The sequence below is a fragment of the Dicentrarchus labrax genome, unplaced genomic scaffold (assembly GCF_905237075.1).
Source record: "Dicentrarchus labrax unplaced genomic scaffold, dlabrax2021, whole genome shotgun sequence".
Classification (NCBI taxonomy): Eukaryota; Metazoa; Chordata; class Actinopteri; family Moronidae; genus Dicentrarchus; species Dicentrarchus labrax.
Window position 1 is genome coordinate 28,192,711 of NW_026136714.1, and position 23,849 is coordinate 28,216,559.

At 39.7% G+C, this 23,849-nt stretch overlaps 2 protein-coding genes across 3 annotated transcripts; one reads left to right on the forward strand and one right to left on the reverse strand.

The window, feature by feature from the left end:
* Nucleotides 1-4,825: 4,825 nt before the first annotated feature.
* Nucleotides 4,826-15,902, forward strand: LOC127375944 (uncharacterized). Of its 2 annotated transcripts, none has more exons than XM_051422383.1 (5): nucleotides 4,826-4,995; nucleotides 7,086-7,294; nucleotides 7,898-8,143; nucleotides 10,983-11,124; nucleotides 12,582-15,902. In XM_051422383.1, exons 2-5 carry the CDS (start codon nucleotides 7,105-7,107, stop codon nucleotides 12,721-12,723), a joined length of 720 nt encoding a protein of 239 aa, XP_051278343.1. In that variant the 5' UTR covers nucleotides 4,826-4,995; nucleotides 7,086-7,104; the 3' UTR covers nucleotides 12,724-15,902. The 2 variants fall into 2 exon arrangements, with proteins under 2 accessions (XP_051278343.1, XP_051278344.1); XM_051422384.1 differs by having other exon boundaries at nucleotides 7,903-8,143.
* LOC127376162 (uncharacterized) lies at nucleotides 15,541-22,580 on the reverse strand. The gene is made up of 4 exons (XM_051422805.1): nucleotides 22,174-22,580; nucleotides 19,840-19,949; nucleotides 19,527-19,745; nucleotides 15,541-15,686 (listed from the first exon to the last, which is right to left on the reverse strand). Exons 1-4 carry the CDS (start codon nucleotides 22,500-22,502, stop codon nucleotides 15,541-15,543), a joined length of 804 nt encoding a protein of 267 aa, XP_051278765.1. The 5' UTR covers nucleotides 22,503-22,580.
* Nucleotides 22,581-23,849: the final 1,269 nt, after the last annotated feature.

Sequence of the window (23,849 nt, forward strand, 5' to 3'; positions counted from 1 at the left end):
CATATATAATTATTTCACTATTTATTTAATTATTTCATGGTCCTGCATTGCAGTGCTTCATGAATTACTTTAATCCGTCAAACTCGCCCATCAAAGTTGGAAGGCGGATCCTAACGCCTGATTGGTTACCCTGCACATCAAGCCAAGGCAAATCAATTCCAGATAATGGATTGATGCAGAGTTAGTGAACACATTCCAATACACTGGGTGACGCTATTGGACTACTTCTTCTAAATCTGCAGTCACTCTGTGGTCAATATCTTGGTCAGAAAGTGCGGAAATAACTCCAAGAACTTCAATTAGTTCCTCTGCTTTACTCGCTACATGCAGGTCCTGCTTCCACATCCTCTGCTAAGTCTAAAATGTCTAAGTCTAAAAAATAAGTGTTTCAATCTCTAACCTCACTCCCTTGTTGGCAGTGAATGAATGGGTCAGGATACTGGTTGATTGATCATATTGGGATCTGAGCCTGCTTATTTTCTGTGACCTTGTTCAGACTTGAGTGGGTATGTTTGATGAAAGCTTTGTGTTTTGTCTCATAATGGCGTTTCACATTGGCACTTTTAATCAGCGCCACGGTCTCTGAACATATGAGACACACTGGTTATGTGCTCCGAGTGGGAAGAATGAATGTGAATGAATCTGTCCATTCCAGGTTAAAAGCTCGATTTTCTATCCACTTTTCTCTTCTTAGAGAGCGCCATAAGTCTTCTGTTGTCTCTCGCTCACTCATCTCTCCGTTTCCTCTCCATGTATTGCTAACTTCTCTTTCCGTCTGTCCCTCGCCTCTCATCACTCTCATCTCTGTATTCAGAGTTGGGCTGTTTAAACAGATTTGATTGGCTGAGCAGCATCACGTGGGATGGCTTAACTAGCATGCGATTGGTCTGTGAGCTTCCTGATCTGCTAAACAAATACCGTAAAGACTAGAAAAGCTGTGCTGGTTAAAACAGAAGTGCCCTGTCAAAATTTAGAGTCCCTCAATAATTGATTGATTATATGTCTGGGTCTGCATAGGACAGCGTCTGGGTCCGGACTCGACCACAGTCCGCCTGTTAGTGACCTCTGCCCTAGAAAGTTAATGAAGATCCTCCATCGTCTCTATCCAGGCACTCTACTTCAGACCAAAGCAATGGATCAGACTAGATTCGCGTTAGCCCCACCCACTGACTTTGATGGGCAAGTTTGACGGATTAAAGTAATTCATGAAGCACTGCAATGCAGGACCATGAAATAATTAAATAAATAGTGAAATAATGATATATGTATTTTACATAACATGAATCGATATATGAGAGATTAATTAATGACAATGTAATTATTAAATGGTGTATTTATTTATTTAATTGTGGCACTTTTAGTCCTCCATAGTGAACATATATAAATAATGCATACATTGCTAATTTGATATGATGTACTCTCAAATGTTCTATATTAAATTCTGGATATAAAATGATGAAGAATGGACATTCTTGTGGTCTATAAGAGAGCATATTGCGGGAAATTGGCATTTGAGTAGGGAGAGAGGTTATGGGTGAGAAGGGGTTTCCAAATGTTTGGTACCAGATAGACTGAGTGGAAGAGAGGAGCTTTAGCAGGTTAAATAAAGGGGCATATTTAGATGGGGACATTTAATAAGTTAATAGTGAAGCTTGGATGTTGGGGTGAGTAAGGGGGGAGGAATAAGAGAAAACTATTTGTTGATACTGTTTATTACTGTAGCAACCCCATTTTCCCACGGGGATAATTAAAGTTTCCTCTTGCAGTAACAGATTAAATTGTGGTAACAGAAATAAGCAGAGGATTGATGGCTCTAAAACCAGTTTGTGACGCCATCTCATCCCTCAGTAACTGTTACTGGCTGTCTGACTGAGAGCATTTATCTCCAGTGGAGCTGCTCAACATCGATCTGCCTCACCTAGTTCAGAACAGGTAAGAAAGACTGCAGAGCTTCATGCTTGTGGCAGCAGTGGGGAAAGGTCATGTGAAACAATGTCCCCAAAGGCCTGTGGAGAGCACACACACATGCTTTCTATTATAATCTTGTGGATGAGACTGATTTTCTAATGTGCTAAACATAAACATCCTTATTGAATCACTTCCCAAGCTGCATGCCCTTTGCTTTTTGCAAAATAAGATTAAAGTCTAAAGACATGCTAACACCACCGTGAGGCTGCAGTGTTTATTACACCCCATAACACAAAAGTGGACATACTGATCATTGTGCAGAGCTGAAAATGTAAGATGGCACTGGAACAAGTAATAGAACAAGTGGCAAAACGTTTACTAAATAGCCAAAGTATCAAACTTAAAAGTATCATCATCCCTTTAAGAACCTTATGTCACTAGTGGGGCAATAGAAATAAAGTGAGGATGGAATAACAGAAGACAGATCCACAGTAGATGCACATGTGCAAAATTTGAGAGACTCCTGCTCAGTCAGTTGTCCCTGGATTAACAAGGGTCAAACAATAAACCCAGGTCATGGTAACCATACTGTCTGCTCAACTTCTGTGTTCTGCACCAAATCTCACCTGGATACCATCAAAATGAGAGCGCTATGCCGGCGATGTAAATGGTGTGTAAATGAAAACAGACACGCCACAAACCCTACTCTGCTGGACTGAGTGAAGGTAAAAGTGAAGACAGACTGCAAGAATTCCTTCTGCACCTGTCCTCCTTTTAAGTTAAACCAGTCTGACGCGGCGATAAAAGCGTCACGGAGCCCCAAATCCACTGAGCAATGTTAAGCTGACTCCTCATGCATGACCTTTTGTTTTAGTCGCTCACCTTCTGAATTATTACCCGAGGCTGATAAGGGCCTGGGTTCATGAGGCAGCCTCTTGTGACTGCCCACAGTACAATAGAGTACACGTAGCTCAGTACTGTCAGTGGTGAATATACAAACTCCACTCTCTATAGAGGCTTTGCAGTTGCTTCACACACAACATGTGTGAAGCAACTGCCGGAGCCACTGTGGAGCCTGGTGGTCCACTGGAGGTTTTTATAAATAGGACAGTGGCTTAATACTATAAGTAACCAGATTGGAAAATGAGTATCATTCTCTACTTGAATTTTAATAAAATGCCTTAACATATACATATATATAACATATAATATTACAGGATTTTGTGGGCTTTTTTGGGGATTGTTGCAGTACTAAAATACCCGATTTCACAGGAGCTTTTCTAAACAAATTTGCGATGCATGTTGTTTGTTTTTAGTCATTTTTGGATAAAAATTGCAAAAATAGTTGTGATTATTTATTTAAGGCAACTTATTCCAGTCAGAACCCACACTGTTTGGATTATTTTGTTTTCGTTACCTTGGAATGAGGTGTTTTTATCTACAGAGGAAGTGGGTCCTCTTCTGTGGTTGAACCATCATATTTCTACAGCAGCCCAGAACAGACAAACCAAACACTGACTCTGGATCAGGCCTTTCATGTTTTTTGTGAGTTTCAAGGCCATCTTTAGGCTGGGTGGTATTCAGTTGGTTGCAATCTCCAGCTTCACCATTAGATGCCACTAAATCCTACACACTGGTCCTTTAAGAGAACTGGATACTGTGTTTCAAGAGGCTACCCCATTCATCAAAGTTTTTCCCCATGTTCCTACTTTTTGGGGCTCATAGATCTCTGGCTGAGCGGGCTGACTTCTGTTATTTACAGACGCTCAGAACGGACAAATCAAACACTGGCTCTAATTCTTTCACACATAGTGATCACTACAGTGGACAGCTATTCAGGGTTTTGATGGTATAGTTAAGTATCAGCCCCCAAAGTGCTGCTAGTGCATCATCCCATACACTCCCCCCACTGGCTAGCCGTTGTAAGGGCAACAAAAAATTCTCAAACCCAAGATGGCCGACAGAAGAGCAGCTCAGGACTTTTTTGCCAGTCCTTCTATAGTAGGAGACCCTTGCAGGTAAATAAAGTTTGGTAACACCAAGTAACAACTATGGAGTAGTTATCAAAAGTATTGATATATGTTGGGAGAGGATTACTGTTAATCATTAAACCCTCCATTAATTTATGTTAATAGAATGTAACTTGCAGTTTTTGTAACAATATATATCTATAAAATATGTGAACACATTAGTCTAACAGCATTAAACAATATCATTTTATAGATATAATTTTTTTACATAATATAAGTACATACATTTGAAAAATGATTTCTCACACATTTTAAAATGTCACAATCAAGGATGTTGAAAAAAAGGCTTATTGTAACCTGTTGAGATTTTAGTCGAAATAAATCTGATTCCAGCCACTGTAATGACTCTGTAACTCTGTAATAACACCCAAAGAAAAAGAGCCAGACTTCATTTTGCAATGTCTGTCTTGCTTGAGTAACTGCATCCTTCTCCTTATTACCCATAAAACCTTGCATTTGAGGGTAGTTTAGTGCAGTTGGTTTGGATTTCATTCTCACTCTTTAACAACCTGTACCAAGCTCTCTTGGCAGAGGACTGACAGGCATGTCAATGTGTTTATTTGCTGCTGCCATGTTTCAAGTGCACTGTTCCCAGTGCGGCTGTGGCTTAGAGGTAGAGTGGATTGTCCACTAATCGGAAGGTTGTTAGTTCGATCCCCGGGCACCTGTCAAAGTATCCTGCGGCATGTAGTGTAAAAGCACTTTGAGTGGTCAAATTTACCATTTACCATTCCCACCAAAGCACAGCAAAGCAAAGCAGAGATACACCCCCTGAAAGTCTTGTTAAAATATCAACCATTGTGTCACACAAACCAAGGCTTGTAGCTATGACAGTAGACAACTATGCCCCCCCCCACCAACTACAAACAAACCCAGAGAAAGAGCTCACAGTCCCATAGCAACAGCTGAGTGGATCTACAGTAACAGAGCTGCTAGTAAAATATGCGTTTGGGTGTGGATCCATATTCAGAGGAACATTTCAAACTGGGCTTTCATTCAACTCATATGAATCCTCAGGGAGCCCTGCTGAAAGACTTGAATGTCTGAATGAGAGCAGGTAAGAGCAGTCACAGAGCTTTAATCATTGTGGGAGAGTTTCTGAAAGGCAATGTAATGAACTGTAACCCTAACCCCAACCACACACACATGCTTTGTGTTAAAACGCTGTTGATAACCCTGTTCGTCCAAGTCACTGAAACTAAATGGCTGAATCAGTTCCAGAGGTGTGTGCCTTCTGTTTTTCTTTAAAATGTGTCAGGCTGTTAAAGTGGGCTTGCAAAAGAGGCTGGCTGTGTGAACTGTTGTGCAGTATTGTCCCAGGATACAAGGAATTGACAATATGGACATTTATATAGTTAGAATAATTCCCCAGTCAATCAGTCAGTACAGTATTATACTGATTATTCTGTTAAATAGGAAAATACAAGTAACTAAAAAAACATTTAAAAACAGTTAAAAAAGATGCTTAATTTATTGTTAAGTTATTGATTAAAGTTGCAGTACTTTTTATCTGTCTCATGTACTATTGTCAGGATATAATATATATAAAAGTTACTTACTGCAGCTTTAAAACACCACAGCAAGCACTGTTCATGATGCACTGTTCTGTCAGGACCAGTATTACATATTGATCCCTTTTTTGAGCCCATGCAGGGAACCAAAGTAGTGTTTTAAATCCCAGAATTCTACATACCTACATACCTACATATCTACATATCAGGTGTGTTTTAGTCAGTAAGCAAAAAAGCAGTCTTTGCACTGGCTTTGAGGCTCAGCCTTAAGCTAGGCACATGGACATAATTACTGCATATTTTGAATGTGGTTACTCATTACCAGTGATTATGTTGTGTGGATTCTGATGCACTGAAAGATTTTTGGTTAAAAAGTTGTTGTTTGCAGACAGTGTTATAGGGATGGTTTTACAGAACACATGCATAATGAATGACTTTTGTTACAAACTGGCAGTAAGAAATTATATTTGTTTGGATGAAAATGTTACAAATTATCACTTCAAGCAGTAATTCACAATCAAAACCAGACACAGGCTATAGTAATGTGATGTTCTCATGATATGCACACAAGACAACACACAGTAGGTGACATATTGCAAGTGGTCCTCCAGTCTATACACCCAGTCCTCAGTCATATGGCCTCATTCACCCCTATAACCTGTTCAATCAAACACATTTTGCAATCAAATGCATTTTCTTCTCTCTATCTTTTCTTTAACCACCGTCCACCTCTAATAGGGAAACTAAGATAATCAGTCTCTGCAGCTGCACTATGTGGTCAGTAAACTCAAACTCTCATGTTAAGCTCAGAACAACCTTCCCTCAGCCACATATAATGTAAACCGCATTTACCATAAAGCTGTGGCAGTCCAGAGAGCTGCCCAGAGTGCATAAATACAACCACTGTAAAATGAAAAACTCTTTTTTAAATGTTTATATGAGGTGTTGTGTTTATCATAAGATTTAAAAACAGTAATAAACCTTTACATAACTAACCTAAAATTCATAATTTTTTGTAATGTTTTGGGGCAATTTTGTGCCTTTATTAGATTCTGATATGGGGAATGGGAAATGACATGATAAAAAAGGTTCCTCCTGGCAGATGAGATGATTTGATGAGAATAAAGATGATGTGAATCATATACTAAGGCCTTCAGTTACCAACCCATCCCAATCAAACACTTATCAGAGATTCCAGAGATTTCAAAGTTGAAAAGGCTTCCTGTATGCAGAGTAAGGAGTATTCAAGCCAGGCCATGTGGTTGACACATTACTTGAACATACTGAATCCAATGTAAATCCTGGTTCCACTTAGTGGATGCAAACAACAGAGCCATTTCTTTTTTTTTAGGAATGTTTCAGTTCTGTAATGTTCTGAATTTAATGCAGATTCTGAACAGATACTTTGAAGTGTTTTTCATTATGTTACATATTCCTCCCATATTCCAAAATCCAAAAATGCAGGGAACACCCATTTATAAAATGTCATCATCTGAAGCTTAGAAATCCATACGAAGGCCTGTAAAACTGTCTTTCAACCCAGCAATACAAACAAACCCATTAATTTTATGTATTGTGAGTCACGCAGCATTGCTTTATTTACTATACACCGACTGTGCACCATCTGTCTCTGCAGAAAAACATATTGGCGTGTGATGAATGAGAGGAGGAAGCATGCGGCAGTGATGGAGTGTGCTGCAGATGGAAGCATGTACGTCCACAGCGAGCAGAGGAAAAACTGTCAGTCCAAACCCTTTCATGAGAGCACAGCGTTCACTTTGTTTCCACCAAGACCACGGTCCTATGGGCTTTCCTCCAGAGGCTCTGAACCCCAGGGCCTGCAAGGTGACTGAATACATGCTGTCCATCACTAAACCCTCAAATTAGTGGCATAATTGTATGTTATTGTACGTCACACAATTATGATATCATGCTGGCATTTCATGGCATGTTTTTTTAATGTTGTAGTGTGTGTCATTTTATTCCTTGTCATTTTAAGTCAAATTGTCTTGTCTTGGCATTTTTTAACATGTCACTTCATTCTCTGTCTTGACACAAAAATTTTAGCCCAGTCATGTGTCAGACCATTTTATGTTGTGTCATTTAATTTAGTGTTGGGTCATGTCCTTTAAACTTGTCATTTTATTTCATGTTGTGCTGTTTTATCTAATTGGAAGTCTGGTCATTTTAATTCATATTCATTTCATTTTATTTAATGTTGTGTCCTGTTATGTAATGTCTAGTCCTGCCATTTCATGATATTTTGTCTCGTGTCATGTCATTTAATCTCATGTAGTGTAATTGCTTTTAATTTCATGTAATGTCACTTTATCTGTTAATGTTAATGTTGTAGTATTAGCACTGCTGGTTTTAGAGGTAAATACATCTAAATATACAAAATGATCACCGTGATAAATTGTAATTGCCTTATCAATGTTCCTGTCATAGTGCAGGGATTCTGCTGTGCCCTCCAGCAGAGGCCCAGCAGTGGGCGGGCAACACACAGGGTGACTCCACAGAGCACAGGGGGTGGAGATGGGAGCCTGATAATGCTGAGCAGTCTCAAGGGAAGGCTGGAGAGCAGAGCCAAACCAGCATCAAAGTCCAGGACTGGGAGCAGGCCTGAGATGACCCCATCAGGCGGAGCAGCTCCCACTGTGTGCCATCACAGAGATCCAGTCAGTGAAACAGCAGGTGAATGAATCAGATCTGTGCTGACTGTGCGCCACCTCTTTATGATATCTGTCAAAGCCATTTTGTTTGATACTCGCTATTGTATGAATACTATGGGTCCATAAGTTCAAAAACATCCTCCCGATGTGATTTTTTGAAGGTTGGATTTGCTACATTGAAGAGAAACCAGGCTGTCTGTCCCATACTCAGTGTTGCCACAGTTACTTTGAAAAGTAATCTGATTACTGCTTTAAAAAGTAACTTAGTTACTTTACAGATTACTTGATTTTAAAACTAACTAAGTTAGATTACAAGTTACTTTATTAGTTACATTCAGCAGCTGCCGACAACACCCCCGCCGCCTCAACATAAAAATGACAAGTGGTTTTGCCAACACTCACTTTATTGGAAGTGCATTTTTAACAGTAACGTCAACAATGTATCTCCTGACATTTTAAGTCTACAACATACTGCCCGACCAACTTCTTCAACTCTCCCCCACTTACTGGTTTTGCACCGAAGTCTCTCTGCTTCGTACCACCTGGTGGGACCTGCTCTGTAAGTTTGACTGTGCAGTGCTGCGACTCCAAATGTTTCTTCAAATTTGACGTAGTGTTTTTGAAGCTAGATAGCACTTTGTCACCACCAGCACAGAGTGTACAACGAACCTTAATAGTGCCATCTTTAGCTGACACAAACTCAAAATAGTGACTGTATTTCCAGCTAGCAAACCTCCATTGTTGTTTATGTTTGTGTCTGCGTAGCCTACACGTGAACTGTCCTCATGCTGAAAACGTGACTTGTCGCATAGGCTATGTGACTTCACTCCCAGAGACACAAGAAGAAAGCAAATATATTTTTATTAAGGAAAATGACAAACATAGTAACACACAGTGACTTGGATAAGTAACTTTAATCTGATTACCGGTTTGGAAATAGTAATGCCTTGTCACCAAGGTCTTGCTCATGGTGGTACTGTTGGGTCTAAACCTGCTCTATTTGAAAAGTGTCCTGAGATAACTTCTGTTATGAATTGGCGCTATACAAATAAAATTGAATTGAATTGAATTGAATTACTCGTTACTGAAAAAAGTGGTGAGATTGGAGTAACGCGTTGCTCATACCATCCTATTGTTCTGGCATTTTCTAGATTTTACCAAAACATAGTAAGTGTAGACATGCATTGTTTTCAAACTAAAATAATACATTTTTAGATTAAGCCAGCTTAGTTTGGATGCAGTTTCATTAATATGGCTGTGTTCTTGAAGTTGTGGCAGTACTGATTCTACAGATCTCAGCTGAGGGGAAAAGGAGCCTGAGAACCACCAGTTCCCAACTGCATACAAACAGATATGAAAGGGTTTCAATGAAAATAAACCAACAAACAAGGAAAGAAAACTATTGCACCAATAACATTAAAATCTGCCCTGATGCAGGTACTAAGGGGTTCTATGATCACTCAGGGTTGAGATGAAAAATACTCACTTTCAGTCAGAAAGAAGAGACAGGAAAGAAAACTCAATAGTACCTAAAGACCAGAGTTGTCAGTGTCAGCCCACCTCTCTTATGCTGTAAAGAATGGTCACCGTCACAACCCGACTGGCTGAGGGGAATCACCAAGCTGCTCTCAGTCATTGTTGAGGAGTCAGTCCCCACACTCTGTGCAACAGGTGATCTGAATGATCCTCCAATCAACCCAGAGGAAGTTCGAACTACTAACTACTGTAGACTGTACAACTTGACGTCAGACCATATCAGAAGTGTTCATACCTGCCCCTAGTTGCCACAAGTAGGGTGAAAATCCATCATTACCTCCTCCTGCTGCATCACGCTGCCTCTCTCACCTACACACACTTGGCTAATCTTTGTAAAGGAGGCGGAATTATCAGATTGTCTGTTTCAGAAAGCAAGGGCATCAGTACGCTGCAAACAAAGTGCTTGATTATCAAAGAGTGTCTGAAACCCTCTCCCACCATACCTGTATGATGTTGGTATTCGGAGGGGGGAGTTGTAAAGCAACAGTGTGTAGGATTTAGTGGCATCTAGTTGTGTAGCTGCAGATCGCATAAAGCCTCTCATGGACACAGTTTAGTATTGATTGGTTGTTGCAGTTATAATCAATCATAACAAAACCAGATATGATTGACATTTTTTTTTTTTTTTCTAACTCTATCTGGTATTAATATGGCATTTTAATTTTCAGAAGGGGGACTTAAGCTGCTGTTTACTGGTGCTGCTAACCACTTGAAAGGCCTTTTTGATCAACAAACACAACAGCTTCATCTGCCTGCAAATCTCCATAATCATATCCAGACAACATGCATGTATGAATTCTTCTTCTGGCTTTGGGCAGGAACAGCTGTGCTTATTTCTGATGACTCAAACAAATAATCCAATTTCACTGCCAGTTGACATGAAAGTTGATCAGTTTTGCATTCCTTCTGCATTGTTTGGACTAAGGGTGGTGTATGTTTTTGCTGCAGTTTGGGTAATTGCCTTTTTGGATATCCTCTAGTGATAAGCAGATACAGTTGTTCAGATGTAGTTATGCTTCATCAATCACCCGGCCCCTGATTGCAGTGTTTAGATTGTTGGCGAGCTGTAAATGACATCTGCAGCGTGAATGGCATGGAAGTCCATTTCTGCCAATGTGATGGGTGAAAAAAAAGTCATTATGATAAAAAACGTTCTCAAAATATTGACTTAATATCACAAAGTCCTTATTTTAAGATACTAAGTCAAATTATCGGGAACGTTTCTCATAATTACTTTTTTCTCGTCAAAAAATGGGCTTCCATATAAATGGGACTGAATTCAGAGCTGCATCTCTGACCATCTTTCAAACACATTCTCCTCCCAGAAACTCCCACTCCCACCTGCAACAACGAGATGAAAACTCAGCATGGACAGCCCGGCGCCGCAAAGGTTTCACAACTCCATCTGTATCTGCCTTCATCACTCTGTGATGATGAGGAGCAGGAGGCTGAGACAGAGGAGATGAGGTATGACTTCCTAGCATTGCGAGTCATCGGAGAGCAGCCAACTGCATCCTTTTCATCAACTGTTCCTTTGACAGTATCTTTCACGTCACATCTGTGGTTTTCACCCTTCTTTCCAAAAACTTGGAACAGAGCTCCAAAACAGGTCTCAGAAGTGATGTCAGTTGGAGGGTGGGGAGACAAAAAATATTTTCCCAAGCAATTAGAGCAACTGCAGTGTACGCAAAGCCATGCCCACTGGGTCTAAATGGGATCTGTTTTATCCATGGAATCATTCCGTGCAACAAGAAAGCCAAAGAGGATGAAGTTACTGGATGTTCTGTGAAACATCAATGTAGAGACGGAGGGAAACACAGGGATGTAAAGTATGAGGGTGAACCCAAAAAAACCTGAAAGAGTTGTTAAAGCTGCACTAATCAATACTTGTGTATGCAGAATAGATCAAAAGACTGTCTGTAATGTAAAAGTTTTCTATCAACCCACCCTGGCAGTTACCTTTAGCTTTACTGAGCTTTTTATGGTCTTTCTCATTGTTTTGATTTTTGGGACCACAAGTTTACTGTTGTGGTTCAGTTTCAGTGCTCTCAGTAACTGGGTTTCCAGCAGCTGTTTTCAGTCAAAAAGCTCTGATAAACCTACTGTACCACCTGCTCAGCACCAAACAGCAGACAGACACATTTAGAGACTTGCTGGTGAACACAGTCAATCAATCAAACTTTATTTGTTAGCATCTTTCATATAGCACCGTTCAAGTGTTTCATAGCTGATAATAAGACAGAAAAGTTAAAAATGACAATAAAACACAGTAAAATAGATGTAAAAGTTATAATAATGAGACACGTATTGAAGGTCTAGTGTGTAACATTACAGCAACATTTAGGAGGATCTATTGTCAGAAATGGAATATAATATTCACCTGAAAATTGTTGTGTAGGCTCCCCCATGAACACAATACAGAGGTTATAGTCAGGGCATTAGCTATCACTGAGGATCCAAAGGCCATGTCCTTTTTTATTCCTGCTCAAACTGTAAGGGTTTGAGTCTTAAAGGACAGTTTATATTCTGTACCTTAAACTTTTATAATACACATGGACCCAACAGCATGCGGCATGTGTTGAAAATTACAGAGGATGCTCGACAAAGCAGTGTTTTTTCAGCAGTGACAGATGGTTGAACATCCATTGTTCTGAAGTATATTTTTGAAAGTTAAAAGTAAAAAGATTTTGATTCAAAGTTACACCATTCAGAACAAGGTAACCATACTATGATATTTAACAGTAATGTCTAACTTTAAAAGAACATTGCAGAGTTTTGGGAAATTCTTACTTTCTACAGAGATAGTGACATATTTATCCAAGACATGAAGCTGGGGAAACACTTACAGCTGTCAGAAGCTGTGATGTGTTTAAGGACTTGAATACTTGAAACCACTGCATGTTATGTGTCTGTGCTGCTTTCAGGACTTCAGCAGAGGAGCCTTGCACTCAAGGATCTGATGTTGAACCAAACAATTCAGACCATCCTAACACAGGGCCCGGCATCCCACAGCGCAGCACACCTTCTGATGACATCACACCAGAGGACAGCACAGCTGTGATGTGAAGTATTAGAGGACAGAACAGACTGAGCCAGTTTACCCCCAAAGAGGCCCCCATGTGGGCAGGACAGAAAAGAGCCATGGGAAAACAGGCTGATAAGGTTTGCAGCTGTCCTCAGATGGAGGCCCTAAACACGGTTAAAAACATGGGCTCCGTAATGAGATGCTGGAGGGTCTACCCAAAATAACAACACTAGGTCAAAACCTAGTATATGGCTGGATTGTGCATGTCAATGTGCTCGTGAGGAGGTAATTGAGGACTGTCAGCGCCTCGCTGTAAAGCTTTGTTAATGCTCAATGCAGTATCCCCGTCGTGAGTGGCAAAACTGAAAAGCACGTAGGCACCACATGCCAACATGCACAACTGCAACAAAAGCAAAGAACTTAAATTACAAAGTAATTCTTTTTTTTTTGTCTCAAGGATATTTAAATGATTCAAAAGCATGAGATCTTAAAAATCTACATTTGAGTAAATTATTGTTTACAAGTTATTCAACCTTCAATTCATTAAAATACATTTGTTGTTCCAAGCACTTGACTAAAGCATAAAAGCATCTATATGTGCTCATAGCTCACATGCCATCTGCAGAGGCCCTAACACAGCTAAAAAAGCCTCTGGAGGACGTAATTGAGGACTACATGTATTCATTTTGAAATTGCCAATGGGGAAACTCCAACACTTCACTGACCAATGGTGCAACTCCATCACTCAGTCGGGGACAGACCTTCACATTTCGCTGTTGGCCCCCCGTTTTGCAGCCAAAAACCCCACATCAGAGTGTGGGAGCACAAGAAAATAAGATTGTGTAGATGTGATGCTGGGCCACATGAGAAAACAAACTAGTAACAAGATGCCTGTGGACAGCTGATGTGCTACAACAACAGAATTGACTTTTGGTAGAACTGTGTTTGTTAAAAAAAAAGAGGGGACATCTGCAGAGACAAGATGGGGCCACACAGGAGAGCAACCAACAAAGAAATATTTAACCACAGATTAGCTGTAAATATAAAGAATGTGAAATACGGGGACTTTCAGCAAATTTGAGCAAAGAGATACATTTGTTTAAAAGATACAATGTATGTATTGGAGCACGAATCAGGGCTGTAGCTACCACTGAAGACATCATGTCCTCAGGCAATGTAGTCCGTTTATCAGCCTGTTATAATGTGTACATTTTAGGTTTGATGGTCATAGAGTAATGATCAGTGACTACAGCAACTTTCATTTTGAAATGTAGAGCGCTGGTTTGTCAGATGTGGTAGCGTATAAACCACAGTTTCTTTTGTGGGTTTTTGTTTTAAATTGAAAAATGTTTATATTGTACTGTATAATATGCTTTAACATGTCTATTGTGGAATCACATACAATTATAAAGGCCCTTACACGCCGGGACAATGTTGGGCTTCAGTAGCCCTAGGTTTTGCAGGGTGTTCCGCAGAATTGGCAGTCAATGCTGTCTGCAGCTTGACCGAGGCCACTGATTTGCTGGTATGGAGAGTTATTACCTGTCGTGCACATGCAGAATGTACGCGCTAATTGGCTGTTTGCTGTAGTCGGTGCCATGTGTTCTAGAGTCACTTTTTGGCCAAGACACAGGCAACGTGAGGTGACAGTCAACAGTCAGCTCTTGTCGGCGCTAGTTCTTTGACATGGTTTGGTGCGTCAGGACCTTAAGTCTTGGTCATCCTGGCTGCTGGTATGTACGGTGGCCCAGAGGTGTCAGGCCAAATACAAAAGTCACAACACAAATACAAAAGCCACAACGGAAGTGACCTACAACGGAGATGAATGGTAACGGATTTAAAAAAAAAAATGTATTTAACTTTTCAAAAATACTGTAGCATCTGCCAGGACGTGTTGAAAAGATGACGAAGTGTTATTCAGCAAACCAACATTTATTGCTGGAACAGTACAGGATACTGTCGGCCGTAACCACGCCAAAAATAACCAAAACATAAAGCTAGCCGTAACTCTCTAACTGTGTCCTTAGCGCTCACCTCAGGCTCGCTCACACACACATGCACTCGCACAGCCCTCATCCCCGTCACACTCGCACCCCGTCCCCCTACCTACTCATTAAATCCCAAACATGTCATTAACTCTCAGAACATTTGACATTATAACAGAACAATACTGCAGGGTTGCTACAATACTTACAATTTCTCTTAAAGTGAACATATATTGCATTTATACAACAAAACATTTATTGTCTCTTAATTACCAAAAAATAAAATCTACAAGGCTTGTTAAAAATTATAATATATTAATAAGATTCAAACGAAAACAAAATAAAAAATCTGCCACTGTTCACTTCCGTTGTAGGTCACTTCCGTTGTGGCTTTTGTATTTGTGTTGTGGCTTTTGTATTTGGTCTGACACCTCTGGGCCACCCTAGATATGGATGTTTATTTTTCCATCAAATTTAGGTATATTTGTTTCATTTGCTCTATACATATATGTTTTTGTGTTACCATGCAAGAAAAAACTAAAACGTCATCATCAATAGTCAAAGTATTTGTGGAAAGAAAGTTTTCTTAAAAGAAAAACAGGTCAAATCAAAAAGTGACTTTTCCCATTTTTGGTGACTTTTCAAAAGCCTTTTTTGTATAAAGTGTAACAAATACCTGAAATATCTAAAACTGATTTAATATACGGTCATAAAACACAGTGATTTTATGCAAAACGACATTTCTCATTTACTGAAGTTCACACAATGCTGTGTACATTTACAGAGCAGAAGCCTGTCTCTTCAGCAAACTGTAAAACAAACCATGCTTGACACGTTGAGACTTCTTGCAGTGTTCCAGAGGTGTGCTGCTGCTTATCGTTCACAGTGTGTCATGTCTGCATAGTGTCTTCCTGCTGGCCTTCTCTCAGCACAGAGGTAGCAGATCATACACCACACACTGTGCTCTGGAGAGATCTGGACTCCACTGCTGGTCCGAAAAGGCCTCAGAGCGCAGGAACCTGTCAGCACAGTGGAGGGGAGATTAAAGTCACATAGAAATGAAAACTGCTTGAATCTTCATGTGGTCTGGAAATCCATTTACATCAGGAGAAAAACAAATGTAGGTAGGAATGCAAAATAAATAAATAATAATCTTTTCTTAATTCTTAAAAATTAAAATTGTATCTTAGTGTCTCTTATTTGTTTTTTATACATAAAAATAATTCCTGTTTTCATCTGTTGTTGTTATTTTCTTAGGCCTCCATACAGACCAAACTGCAGGCATGCTAATCAGGCCAAACCCCATCAACATGACTCATAAAGAGAAAAAAATGGCTGGACTAAAAAATAAATTAAAGGAATCTAACACAGTGAGGCTATAAGAATGATTGAGTCTATTTCCACAGCTGGAGTTCCATCTGTGCATAACTGTTTGCCAGTTGTTGGTTTGTGGCAGAGCATACAGTTAAAGTGAGATAATAGCTGTTGAATTTAAAAGAGTGGTAAATAATGGGCTGGGTAACACAGTGCACGACAATGTGTGTCAAAACCTTCCAGCCAAATTTCCACAAAACCCGCTTTGGATATTTGAGGTTCCCAGAAAGTGGTGGAAGAAGTATTCGGATCATTTACTTAAAGCCCCTATGAGAATCTTTTGTTTTGTGTTGATTCTGGCAGCCCCTGTGGACAAAAGGGGTAGTGTTTCTACTGCCTCTTTTTATTGATTTCAAGCAGAATCCAACTGAATTAATGCATTACTGTACCTAAATTCACTTGTGTTACATACGTTTTTCAGTTATCTTCATAGTGGACAGATAGAAGGAAATCAATGTCTTTTCATGCATGTTTGCTCAACAATCTGTGATTTCATTGCTTTGGATAAGGACGATACAGCCTCATTCAACTCTGACACTGAAGTCACTGAATATTTGAAGTTGGGGTCAGAGATGGAGAACCATTTCCCTACAATATCCATGAGATTTAACACAGCAACGGCGTCTAGTTTCCCCGTGGAGAGGCTCTTTAGCCTCAGAGTCAGCACCAGAACAGGTCATCTGAGAACACAGTTTTATTAATAAACACGTCAAATAAGCTGCACTAGTGTACTATAAAGACATTTTGGTGAGCGAGCAACTCTATTGACTTTGTTTGAGTTGATTTGGCTTGTTAAAAACAGTTCATATTATGAGGAGTAACGCAAAAGTAATGTAATGAGTAGACAAGTGTAACAAATTAATTTCTATAGGGAATAATTAAGTAAAGTAATGCATTACTTTTTTTGAGCAACAACCCCAATACTGTTCATAACCAGATAAAAACTCCTTATATGGGGCAAACTGGTAGCTCACCTGGTAGAGTGCGCATTCCATCTACAAAGGCTGAGTCCCTGCCACAGCGGCACGGGTCTGATTCCATCCTGCATGTCATCCCCCCGTCTCTCTCTCTCCCCACTTTCTTGTCTCTTTTCAACTACTCTTGTCAAATAAAGGCAATACCCAAAAAATTTAAGTACATTTAATTAAAAGTAATCATACTATATATTAAAAATACTCCATTTCAAGTAAAAGTCCCGCAGTCCAAGGGTTACTTAAAGTGTTATCAGCAAAATGTATTTATAGTATTAAAAGTAAAAGTTCAGTGCAGCTGAATGGTGCCTGTCAGTGTTATAACAACAACATGTGGATTACTAATACTGATGCATTAAAGGACTAGTGTGAAAGATTTAGTGGCATCTAGCGGTGAAGTTGCAGATTGCAAGTAACTGAACACCACTCGTGTCTGTATTAACGACCTTGGACAGGGCCGCTGGAAGTAATTTTGAACAGGGGGTGCTGTGAAAAAATTGTTTCTTTGTTTTTTTTTGGACAAAAAACCTTTGAGCCTATAGGCCTATTTAAAATACATTTTAAAAATAAATAAATAGATTGAGATTCACTACTTTATTGTCATATACACTTCAGTGCACACAGCCAGGGTCTGAAACACACGGACATCATCAGTTCTCAGATGAATATATGCGCTATTAATTAAACTTCACAATAACGCTATAACAATGCAATAGATTTGGTCAGCTGGCATGAACCTGAGTCACTGCACCATCTACGTTTATGTCACACGCGACTCTATTAGCTCCAAAATCCTTTTACGCACACCACAAGGAAATAATCTCTATTTCAGCACGTTATTGAACAGTTCTCCACATCCATTACGCAAAGAACACACGATCAAAATAACACTCTCCATCTCCATCCCCACCACCTTGCAAAAATACTATAGTGTAACATTAAACTGCATGAATAGATATGAAAGTGCGCGGCGGCACTATGCTCTTACTTTGAGCTACAGACAGGGTGCCCTGGTTACAGGTGTCCAAATGTTGAGGTGCGCTCTGGGGTCGTGGAGATAAAGTCTCTCATGAGGGGACGAATGTCCAGGGAGTTCAGAATGTCTGTGTGGGCATGCATCAGCGAAAGGTGTGTGAGTCTTTTCTGGGTCATGGTGCTGGCTACCCATGTCTTCAAAAGACGCAAGGCGGAGAAAGTGTGCTCGGATGAGGCCACGGATGATGGGGAGGCACAGACATAACTCGATCAGTTTTTCTGTCTCTGAAAACATGGCTCTTGTTTGTGGTTGGAGCTTTGTCAAACATGATGCTACATCTTGGACTGTGAACTAAGACCCTCTGTCTTTTGTGACATTGGCAAGTTGCTTGAGAACCTCGGCGACCACTAGCCTGCCTGACGTTGACAACGTAACTTCCGTGAACCTGTGTTGATTAGGCCTCAAATAATTAAATAAAATCCAAAATACACGTAACGCCTACGTGTGTCAAATCATTTCCCAAATATTATAAGGATTTATAAATTGTGCAAATATTTTTAATAATTTTTTAAAAATCTCCCTCGCACTAGGTGCTGCAGCACCCCGCACCCCACTTCCCACGGCCATGACCTTGGAATGAGAACAGGTGTGAAGTGTGTAGCAGAAACTACGTAGCCACAAACATTTGAAAATGTGAATGGCCCTATTGAGCCTGTTTTTTGTTTGTTTTGTTTTTTTTTTTTGTTACAAAACATACATTTTATTTCGTGATATACAGATTTTGTTTAAGATAAACACAAATGTGTGACCTACTTTTGGGAATTAAATTGAAAGCAATGTATCATATTTTAAAAGCTGATTATATGGTGTGTAAAATCTTCATCTGTAAGATAACTGCTAATTAGCTGAAGTAAATAAATGTAGTTTAGTCAATGTAGCATGAATTGGAAATACAAAAATAATAAAGTAAAGTACAAATACTTCAAAACGACTCCACCACTGTCCCCAGAGGGCAAGTTCCAATAAATCTGGTGACCCCATGATCTTTCCTGTCATGTCATCAGATCCATTAGATTTCCATTTGAATAGACATTATTTTCATCTCAATCACCCCTTAACCATTCCTCTGAACCTAAATTATGACTTGCTCATTCATGTTCCCAGAAGAAGAAGCCTTTAATTTCCGTGATATTCTGTTCTGTATCATCATGAAGATGTTGCTCTTGAAAGGTGCTATATATATAAACTGGTGATAGTCTAAAAACATTATAGTATTCAGTTTAGTTCGATGTCTTAGCCTTCACTCTCTGATAAACAGCCTCGTCCTGCATTAGAAAAGTTCAAACAACCAAAGAGCAAATAGAACAATGAGAAGAAAACACTGAATCTGTCAAAAAGAAGACTTATCGTTGTTCTCTACTGTTATTGTTATGCATTGAATATAATATGAAATATCCATACAATATGTCACTGAGTCAGTTGGCTCAATGATAGGTTGGGAACCACTGGTGTAGGTTAAGTACAACACAAAGCATTACCAAGGATGAAGTATGCTGCAGCACTGAGGGAGAGGATAATGAGGAAGATGGTGCCTAGACCCAGATCTCCCATGGCACAGGCATTTGGACAAGCACAGGGGCTCTCCACCCAGATCTGCAGGGGCTCCTCGGTGCTGAGGCTCTGCTCCCGGATGAAAGAAGCAGGCTGATTTGGATTGCAGTGGTAGTGCACTACTGTGAGCGGCTGCTCGTCATGAGCTGAGACAGAGGAGGAAGAGGAGGCCTGGCTGTCAGGTCATCACACAAACAATCAGTGACATGAGTAATATGTAATGTTTGTGCTGTAGCTCACAGAAATACGAGACAGACAGCATCTTCAGGGTGTCATTGTAGTGGAATTCATTTCCCTCGTGTCTCCCATAGCTGATGTAGCGGCTGATGTATCTGTTGAGCCTGTGATACCTTCACATGGCAACACATCACATAACATTATTTTCAGATATTTTTCAAAAGATACAATCTTATAAACTTATAAACTAATAAATATAGTTAAATATGTGTTGATAAAAGCATGTTTATTCAAGGCCCAATGCAAAGGTCAAAAAAAGCAAAGTGCCAGGGCCCAGGCTTGTTGCTGTTTTAAAGCTGCAGTAGGTAACCTTCTGTCATATTTGGGCAAAATAATGGCATTTGCAAGAATCCACCGGACCTGGACAAAAACAACCAATCAGAGCCAAGAAAGAAAGTTGATTGTTGAGTCTCATTCCCAGGCCATCCAGTAGAGGCTTTGGGACCCTGGGAATGAAACTCAACTATCAGGTATCGTCAAGCCACCAACCCTAAGTGTCTTTTATTCAGGCCCGGTAGATTCTTGCAAATGCTGTTAGGAGCACTAGGAGGAGCCAGAGGAAGCTGATTGTTTCACAGATTATCTGTCTCATGTTCTACTGTCAGGATATAGAGAAAGTTTCAGCAAATATGACGAAATCTTATTTTTTTTAAATAAAAGTTACCACAGTCAACACTAGCCAGGTAATAACTAGATATACAGACAAAAAAAAGTATTTTAGACTTATTTAGCAGTTAAATGAAAAGGCTAGTGATATTCTATAATTTTCTTTTTGTCAACTAATCCCATGAAATGACCTAAAGCAACACTGCATGTATCTACTACTAAGTACTGTGTGTGTATAAAAGCCTGATATATCTCCTTCCTCTGTGCCACAGAGTTCAAAAACACATCAGAGTTGCACTGTTGCTTCATTACTTCACCACTGTAGTTTAATTTCCACTGCTCCTAAATACTCCCTAGAGCAACAAATGTGTACTGAAATAGTCCCCACTGTTTGAGTAACATTTGATAAAAACTACAGTGACATGCTGCTTTTGGAAATTACTGAGACTTTAAAAAAAAAGAAATAATTTTAATTTTTTAATGAATAATAATAATAAGAACAAGAATGAATGATGAATAGGTTCAGAGCCACAGGCAGAGTAGGGAAGTCAGTGTGGCTTTGACAAAAATGTATAGTATGGAAATGAATAACGGTTATTTTTTAACATTGTTGTAGGTCTAAAGTAAGTCTTACATTCTCCAATTGTCTTAACATTTCATGCAGCATACATCATGTCCTGACCTGGTGCCTGTTCCTCTATATTTTGCCAAACCTCAATAGCAGTGGCTGTCTTGAGTCTCCGTAGCTAGGCTAGCTTTGGACTCAAACCACAAGCACTGATGGCTTACAAGTTCTTGATCTGTGGGGAGGAATTAGCATTATAAGACTTTAATGTATGGCTCCAGACTGATTTCTCTTTTTGTTTTTGTCCAAAATGGCTCTTTTGACAGTAAAGGTTGCTTTCTCCTTGTGTTATGTTGACAATAACAAAAATATAGAATTTCCAGCTCACCCTTTAACTAGCAAGCTAGCAGTTTATTAAAAATGTCTATTTAAAAATAGCATTACATTAGATAAGAACTGAGCGTGGAGATTTAACTGTGACATTGCAGATGACTCACCTGTGTCCACAGCATTGTGCAATAAATGAAGTAGAGAAATAACCTTCATTTATTACAGCAGTAAAGAGTTACAGAAAGAGGGATGTGAAGAAGTGCAAATGGATAAGGAAGGTGTGGTTGTATGCCGCTGTTCTTACTGCACTGTAAAGGTAAAAGTCTGTATAACTACATGCTCATACATTGCGGGTCTTAAAAGTTAAAAAACTGTAATATTACGACAGAGAATAAAACAGAAAATAACTGATTCGTAGAAACACAGTAATTTTCTAAAATTTAAATACAGCTTTTAGCTTTAATTTGATATATAATCTTGCGTAATTTCTTGCCTTTTTAATGTTTAATTAAATATATTTACACATAAAAATATGAAATTACCTATAAGTACAGGCACACACTGCTATAATACAAATAATCAGATTTAAATTTACAGAAGAGTGGTATTATTAGATTTGACTTGTTTTAATCTTAATTTTAAAAGTTACCTAACTGTAATAAAAGTCACCATCTGTGAAATAACAGTAATTATTGCTGTTTTTAGTGATAAAAACTGTATTTCGACAGTTGACCTATGCTTATACACTGATTAAAAAAAACATTTATTCAACGTTTTTGTTGTGAAAACTCCTATAATTTAAATATATCTTCTTTTTTTTAAACGGTGTACTCTACCTGACAATGAGGCATGCAGCAACATTGGTGCAGTCAGCTCCAGTCAGGTCCTCTGGCTGCGAGAAGGGCTGGCAGGGGCTGAAGGTCAGGAGGACCTCTGCGCTGACTGGCAGGTTCTCTGCTGTCACAGGCTTTAGACGGCCCAGGAAACCGTCTGCGTCTCCCATAGCCTTCAGGTTTATCACACCGCTCCCATCCTTCATGATGCATTTGCAGTTGTTGACTTTGAAGCAGCCTGACTTCTTAGCGGACCCAGGGTGAGGGGAGTTAGATGAGGAAAACATGCTAAAGCAAACTGAGAGCGTGAGGAGGACAGTTTGAGGGCTCATGGTGACAGTGTGCACCCGTGCAGAGGATAGTGACTGAAGAGCAGCTAGCAGTATGGTGATGGTAGGAAAGCAATTAGAATAAAGGTGACTGCCATGCCAGGCATTCCTAAGGCCCACAGTACTCAGATCTCAGATCAGTGTCTTTACAAAAGAAGCAAAACACAGGGATACAACCCTAGTAGCCTGCATTGGAGCATTCTAAAGCTGGAATCAAAGATCCTTGAGGGGGTTTCAGGGGGTCCCCAGAAAATTGGGAATATTTTAATTTCACTATTATTTAATTGACTAGAAGTTATCCCAATGAGAGAATGTATAAAAATGACTATTCTCAGGATGAATGAATTCTCACATTGCTCACTGTAAATCTGCTCATCTACTGTACTGTCTACTGTACTGTTGGAATAACTGAATCTTATTAGACGGGAATCCCTGAGACTACATCTCATTGAATATGGGTCCATGGCCTGATTTGATTTTTTTTTTTTTTAAGATTTAATAATCATACAGGCTAAAAGACTAAGGCTAAATCATATAGGCTTACAAAAGGTAAGGTTACCCAAAACTGAAAAATAATGTACATTTCAGAATTATACAAAAATGCCCTTTTCAGGGAACAAGAAATGGGTTAACAACTTAAAGCTGTTCTGCAGCAATGGAGGTTGATCAAGCCTTGAAAGGCAGGTGGCCCAACTTGTCTTCATTACTTACAACCCCCTCTGTCTGCATAAAAGTAGTGTTGGAACACACTATGGTACCATACCTTCGTGAGCATTATTTGAACAAAATTGTACTGCAGAAAGTACCGTGTTGCTATAAATTGCAAAGAAAGCCAAGGTGTCAGTGAGTACAGTCTCCTTCGCCATCTAAAGGCACTCAGAAACTGGGGAAAACTGTGACAGGAAGAGGTCTGGCAGACCCAAAGCCACAACAGAATCAGAAGACAAGTTTCTGAGAGTCAACAGCTTGCGTGATAGGCGGCTCACAGGACAACAGCTTCAAGCTCAGCTTAATAGTGGTCGTAATAAGTCTCAGTTTCAACTGTAAAGAGAAGACATCGAGCAGTAGGTTTGACTGGTCCGAGTTGCAGCAAGAAAGCCATTGCTAAGTTGCAGAATGAGAAAAAGAGGCTTGCCTGGACCATGAAACACCACCAATGGACTACTGAAGACTAGAAGAAGGTGTTAAGGACTGATTAATAAACATTTTAAATCTCCAGTTCATCAAGCAGGATTTTTGTACGCTGTCGAGTAGGCGGAAGGATGGTTCCTCAGTGTGTGACATCAACTGTCAAACATGGAGGAGGAAGCATGATGATCTGGGGCTGTTTTGCTGGATCCAGGGTCGGTG

What these genes read in the sequence shown, in the direction of transcription:
- LOC127376162 (XM_051422805.1), bottom strand. Translation starts at nt 22,502, where the DNA reads ATGAGCCCTCAAACTGTCCTCCTCACGCTCTCAGTTTGCTTTAGCATG. An exon ending in GCTGCATGCCTCATTGTCAG is followed by an intron (nt 19,950 to 22,173) that starts GTAGAGTACACC and finishes TGCCATGTGAAG; the next exon opens with GTATCACAGGCTCAACAGAT. An exon ending in TGCAGCATACTTCATCCTTG is followed by an intron (nt 15,687 to 19,526) that starts GTAATGCTTTGT and finishes CTGTGCTGACAG; the next exon opens with GTTCCTGCGCTCTGAGGCCT.
- LOC127375944 (XM_051422383.1), top strand. Translation starts at nt 7,105, where the DNA reads ATGAATGAGAGGAGGAAGCATGCGGCAGTGATGGAGTGTGCTGCAGAT. An exon ending in TGAACCCCAGGGCCTGCAAG is followed by an intron (nt 7,295 to 7,897) that starts GTGACTGAATAC and finishes TTCCTGTCATAG; the next exon opens with TGCAGGGATTCTGCTGTGCC. An exon ending in GCTGAGACAGAGGAGATGAG is followed by an intron (nt 11,125 to 12,581) that starts GTATGACTTCCT and finishes TGCTGCTTTCAG; the next exon opens with GACTTCAGCAGAGGAGCCTT.